At 35.9% G+C, this 6740-nt stretch overlaps 1 protein-coding gene across 2 annotated transcripts in view; it reads right to left on the reverse strand.

Annotated features, from left to right (window-relative positions):
- The window catches only part of TNIP3 (TNFAIP3 interacting protein 3), a 96471-nt gene extending 91153 nt beyond the window's left edge, over positions 1-5318 (reverse strand). For both annotated transcript variants that reach the window (XM_032171845.2, XM_058435817.1), the window contains exon 1: positions 5297-5318. In XM_032171845.2, the coding sequence (XP_032027736.1) occupies positions 5297-5299 (3 nt within the window). In that variant the 5' untranslated portion in view covers positions 5300-5318. The remainder of the gene's footprint in view (positions 1-5296) is intronic.
- Between the last annotated feature and the right edge of the window lie 1422 nt (positions 5319-6740).

The raw sequence follows: 6740 nt of genomic DNA on the forward strand, positions 1-6740 counted from the left end.
GCTAAGAGTGCTCCTAATACTTAACTGTTATGAAAACTGGTCATCCTAGGATTTTTGTAATGTTGCTATATTGCTCTTGATGCATCTTAGAGGCTTAGTGAAATATTAGTGAATTTTTTACCCTGCGAAGAGGATCTAGTTTTCCATAGAATGTTCCTTCATTCGGCATAAAAATGAGCATATCCTTGTTCTGAGTCTTTATTCAACTCTATTTGGGAATATTCCTGCATTGTGGATTTCTACTGATAAATTTCATCAAAGCACCCCAAATTACAAATTCGCTTTTTCAAACGTGTATTGGAAGGATGATTGGGTTTAGAGTCAAAAGATGTGTATTCCAATCTGTCTCTCACGTTTAACAACCTGTATGTCTTTGGGTATATTATTTAAATACTCTAAGCCCCACTGTCCTCACCTACAAAGTAAGGATAATACTTCCCTTCTTCAAAGAAAAGTCCATAATGATTAAACAAGATACTGCATTTGCAAGCAACTTCCACCTCAGTTGCACTATAAGATGACTTTTCTAGTGTTGCATGGCAGATAGTAAGCTCCAAATAAATGTGAGAGAATTTAAATTTTGTTTAATCTTCAAAACTCACTGGAAAGCCTATAGATAAAGTGATTTTTATGGGACATAAATGTTATTATATATGTTATTAGTTATTAATAGTTGGTTGTTCTGCTGAAAATCATGAAAATGTGGAGCTGAGGGTGTTTTTTTTGTGGGTTTTTTTTTTTTTTTTTTTTTTTTTTTGAGACAGAGTCTTGCTCTGTCACCCAGGCTGGAGTGCAGTGGCTCAATCTCGGCTCACTGCAAGCTCCACCTCCCAGGTTCACGCTATTCTCCTGCCTCAGCCTCCCGAGTAGCTGGGACTACAGGCGCCCACCACCACACCCGACTAATTTTTTGTATTTTTAGTAGAGACGGGGTTTCATCGTGTTAGCCAGGATGGTCTCAATCTCCTGACCTCGTGATCCGCCCACCTCGGCCTCCCAAAGTGCTAGGATTACAGGCGTGAGCTACCGCGCCCAGCCGTGTGTGTGTGTTTTTATGAGAATATGCTTCAGGTGAAACTAGTAACTGATCCAGTAATGGATCAGTTCCATTACAGGTGTGCCAGCCTCGGCCCATCCTTAGCCTCCTGCTAACTGTACCAGTTCCTCCAGGCAGATGCTCACCCGCTTGAAAGGGAAGTAAAGAATAGCCTGAGCCAATTTATCAGAAATCTTTGCACACCAGGATTTTGTTCTGAAGTAATAAATTTTGTTTTATAGCTATACATTAATTTTGAATGCAGCTTAGCAAGCAATGACCAAACTTAAACCTGGTCTTGTACAAAAACAATTCAAACTTTAATGCTGGATTCATTCTCATTATTTCCATGGTAAAGTAGCTGAAAGATGGTTTTAAATAATAACACAATAATATTCAGGTCCTATAAGAAAATCACTTTTGCTACTTGCTTTCCAGTGAGTTTTGAATATCAAACAAGATTTAAATTCCACCACATTTATTTAGACCTTACAAGGCTCCACAGAAACTAGAAAAGGTAAAATGCCTCATTATCACACTTGCATTTCATCATAGCTTTATGAGATTCAGAGCATAAAGAGCAGAAGCCAGAGCTGTGTCCTTGAACACCTTTCTTAGCTTTCCTATCCATTAGCACAGTAGGTATATGCATAATTGTAATACTAGTTTTTCTACTCCTGTCAACAGATCATTAGCAACTAAGAGGAAAGAGTATAATGAATTCTGATTTCCATCAAATTTTCAGCAATAGAAGCCATATCAGAGACTGTTCTTTCAAAAAAAATATATTATTACTATTAAAATCAATCAGTTGTGCTAAATCTAACCACCGGAGGCTACACAGTGATTATCCCCAGATTAACAAACATCAGTACAAAGAACTATGCTGTCTCAATTCCTCAAATGAAAATAAATGGAAGACTGCTCAATTATAATAATGAATAATAATGAATGATCTCAGCTCTGTGATTTTAATTAGTACTCTCCGTTGATAATGAAAAGTTGAGATGCCAGCACTTTGGGAGGCCAAGGCGGGAGGATCACCTGAGGTCAGGAGTTTGAGGTCAGCCTGGCCAATGTGGCAAAACCCCGTCTCTACTAAAAGTACAAAAATTAGCGAGTGTGGTGGTGGGCACCTGTAATCCCAGCTTGGGAGGCTGAGACAGGAGAATCACCTGAACCCAGGAGGCAGAGGTTGCAGTGAGCAGAGATCATGCTACTGCACTTTAGCCTGGGCAACAGAGCAAGACTCTGTCTCAAAAAAAAAGAAAAAAAGAAAAAGAAAAGTTGAGATGAGACTTGATCCCTGAGCACTGGACTTCCAATACAGAATCCACACTTCGGCTTTTACCTGTAAAGCTCAAGATCGTCTCAGACTAATTATATCTTAATGTTCATGTTCATGGTTATGTTTTTTGATATTTTTCTTGCTTTTAAACAAGTGACAGAACACTCTCTAGTTAGAAATTCATCTTTTTGTTTTCACCCATATTTAGGCAGGTTTTAATTTGTCTACATTAAACTCTTTAAAGTTGATCATCTTTCTACTCATTTTTTTCTATTAAATGATTTTAGGTATTTCTTTTCATTATAAATAAAGTTTGATTTTTATAGCTTAAAGTTAAGCTGAACGATTTTTCTCTTATTTTAATATCTATAATTGTTTTGCCTTTCGTAATTTAAAAAACGTGAACTATCTTCCTAGAAGATTTTTGAACACCTTTCTAAGTAAAGAGTTTGGGGGAAAATGACAACATATTCTCTAATATTGAAAAAAAATGACAACATACTGAACAGCATACTGAACATAGTGTGTTTGCATACACTGTGTCTGAGAGTCATCTGTCTGTAATCTATATATCTATATTTATTCACATCAAAAGGAAACATTTCACCATGTTTGAAATTTAAGATGTAATTGAAAACTGAGAAAGGGATCATTTGCCTTCAAATGTATTTTATTAACTATACTGCTTAATACTACATTACATCCTATATCCTTTCTTCTTGCAGAATCCATACATGTTAGATTAGCAATGGCAGAGAATGATTAATTTTTATTACTTACCACAATGATCTATTAACTATGTACTAACTGCCTCTTGTGACTGTCATCCAAGGATTTTTACATACTTAGATTAATCAAGAGATTCATTTGTTTGGATTGTGCTTTGCAACCACTAGAATATCTTCCCCCCATATGATGTCTTTGTTTCAAAACAATGGAGATATTTAATCTCGGCCGTGTTTTCAAATATAATTGACTTTTTACTCATGCTCTGTGCAATTTCATGAGAAAGGCATTTTTTATTCTTAGTTTTTTGTTTAAGACTTGTGGACGTACATGTGAAAAGTGAGGTTTCTTTTTGTTCTAAGGTCTTTATCCTTCATGAAATAAATACTTGAAAGATCCAAACTGTCACAACTCCAAACAGATGGGAGTACAACTATCACTAATAGGTGTTCCTCTAATAATTCATCATTATCTGATCTTAACAAGAAAGCAGTGTTTAGAAAAAGAGCTAAAGAATAAAGTGTTAAAGAGTAATTTTTAAAAGTTAACAGTTAAAGTGAGGTCTAAGGTTTTATCCTCAGCAGGAAGTATTTAGTTGACCAAAAACTTAGTAAGCACCTTTGTCTTCCCCTCCTCACACCTTCTCTACCTTTGCCCCCGACCTGGACAAGGAGGCCCCCAAGACTTTTGAGGAATCAGGGACTTGGATTGATGAAATAAATGGGAACTTTGCCTGTCTCTTCTACGCTGTTCCACAGATCTCTTTACCAGCTATGTGCTTTAGGTTCCTTTAACAGGAGGAATTGTATTTAACAGCCAATTTCCCATGTTTAAAAATAATTATTTCTTCCTCATTCATGCCTCATTAATGTCATTAAAATTGGGAAATTGTATAATGGCTGCAAATTTCATTGAGAGAATTGTACTGGAAGCCAATGATAATTAAATATATATTTGGAGAGACAGTAGGACAAAGCAGAAGGGGAGACAGAAAAACAGAGGCACAGTGAGAGATCAAGACAAAAAAGAGAGAAACAGAAACAGACAAAGGGAGACAGAGACAGAGAGTGACAGGAAAAGAGACAGAGGCAGAGGTACACATAGGAAAGACAGAGAGAGATAGCGACAGAGGCACAAAGAAAGAGAGACAGAGTGAAAAGGAAAGGAGAAAATGAAAAGACATAATTTTCTCTTCTAGATTTTAAAAATTCATTAAAATTCTGATATAAAAAATAGACTAAAAAAGTTGAGAAGATCATATCTGAAAATAGTTTGTTAACGTTGATCCATTCCACAAATAATTGCTTTTTGCTCATTAGGTTAAGGCCCGATTCAGGCCTTCCACTCTGGGGACAGGTCTGTGCATGCAGTGCCACTTGAAAGGACACTCTGGGAGTCTCTGCCACAGGGCATCGATCAAGATTCCTAAGAAGAACAAAGTTCTCAGCATTTCACAGCAGGGAGTTTGTGGTTAAGCCAGAAAGCAAATGTTATCAGATTCAAGAGCTACCAGCACTGCGCCCGTAAGCATCTAGTCTACCTTTGTCTACTGCTGGCTTTTAAAACGAACCTTCCTTGCAGGATAGTTTAACTGTTCACACTTAAATTATTCCTAGGGAAGTTTATTTTGTAATCTCGTTTGGGAAATTTGACTGTTTAAATAAAACAGTCCGGTAACTTTCCATTCAGAAATACATTCTTTTAGAATGTTTTATGCTCCCCATCGATGTGATTCTATAGCACCATGAAGAACACGGTGAAAAATGTCCCCTGCAGAGGAACACACTAAATGTATGCTGGCTCTGCTCATTGCTTAATCAAGATTGTTCAACCCTGTAATATCCCAAGAGGGAAAGCATAATTATTCGTATAAGTACTTACATTTAGTTATTATTTATAGGATTTTTAGAAGTAATAAAGCAAATAGGGTAACATCCACATAGTTAAATGTGTCATTTCCAAAGCTTATTTTATCTGATGTGCACAAAGGGGCGGATAAAAGCTCTAAAATAAAAAAATTTGAAGGAAACAGCATACATTATTACATTTACAACAAGTTCTATCTTATTTCTCACCAGGAACACATAAAACCTTATCTTAATTGTTAATATTACTGAGCTCCTGATCAGTTATATATGTCTTTTTAATAGGATAACTTTATGCATTTTAAGAAAGAAATTAAGTTACAACCAACTCTGGTAAGTAAGCGAAATGAAAGTAAAGGCACAAGACATTATGTTACTCACCATGTTCTATCCTGAAAGTCCCTCTCAGATCTAGGTAAGCGTACTACAAGGTCTAATACAGAGACCTGTCTTTAAGACTCTTTGAATCAAACAGTAACTAAGTGGTTTAAGTAGAAACATGTATTTTGAAAGGTTAATCCACCCATACACAGGGAAACCCCTTTTTTAAGAAAGTCATTCTGCTGCCAAGAGGCTATTAATATTCATCTCTCAGATACAAATACAACCTACAGATAAAAGATTCACAACCTATGTGAAAATACCACAGAGGATTCCCTCTTAGTCTCTATGTTGTAATGGAAACACAAGAAAACAATATACCTCTTCAGGCAATCAGGGGTACTACAGGAAATCTACCTGCCCACTTAATGGAAAAGTTATATCAGCTTAATAGGGCCACAACACATAAACATAAATTTAGAATTAGTATAACTTACTGTAAGGACCACATAGGTCACACACTCATTTCTAGGAATGTTCCTGTGTTTCATCTTCCTATTTCTTTCCCTGAGAGAGCTAGCACCCAGGTTAACATTTAAACAGTCACCCTTTAAAGTAATTTAGAAATAAGCTGGTTACCTTTTAAAAATAGGACTTGCTGAGTGTTTTCTTACTTAGAGGGGAAATTATATTTAGAGTCTCTATGTGGCTTCACTGGCACTATATCATTAGGAATTATGTGAATTTTTCTTATCATACCAGAAAACAGTCTGCATAATCATTAGTAGTGGCAAACCTCTCCAAAGTGCTAAAGACATTTGTACCAGTTTGGGAATAAAATGTTTGCTGATGAAGTGCCTAATAGTGATTATTATTGATTAGTTATACCATTTGCTTATATTGAAGTATTCATTTTTCAGATAGGCACGGTAAGATTAAGAAAATGGCAGCTAGCATACTGGCGATCTGCTGGAGGAGACATTGTCTCAGAGTTTGGTTGTTTGCTCTACTTTAACTCTCATCACAACAGGCGTTGAGACTTCAGAAAAGCAGATGGACAATGATGAGCCCCTTCTACACTTCCACTTCTACAGACATGCCTTGGGAAGTGTGAGACAAAGGGGGCCTCAACATTATCTTTTTCATTACAAAATGCTGTAAGTATCAATCCTGGTTGGTAAAGCCGTAACTGTTTCTTACATTTCTCTTTACTGTATTTTCTTTTTCTGTACTGTATTTTATGTTTCTGTATTTTCAAAAATTTTAAAAAATAGTCTATTATATGATATAGCTTGCATATGCAGTGAACTGAAAAAGAAAATCAAAACAGAGCTTAGGAAGTCAACAGTCCATCCTTAACCTGAGTTATTAAATTAAATACATCTGATATGAAAATTCCGTTGTTTCAAGGTCCCCTAAAGCATTTTGAATATGTCTTTTAAAAAGCCTTTTAAATGAACACAAAATGACATTTACCCTGTTAGTTTCTTTCAATGTGAGAAAA

Source organism: Hylobates moloch, unplaced genomic scaffold (genome assembly GCF_009828535.3).
Source record: "Hylobates moloch isolate HMO894 unplaced genomic scaffold, HMol_V3 SCAFFOLD_3, whole genome shotgun sequence".
NCBI lineage: Eukaryota > Metazoa > Chordata > Mammalia > Primates > Hylobatidae > Hylobates > Hylobates moloch.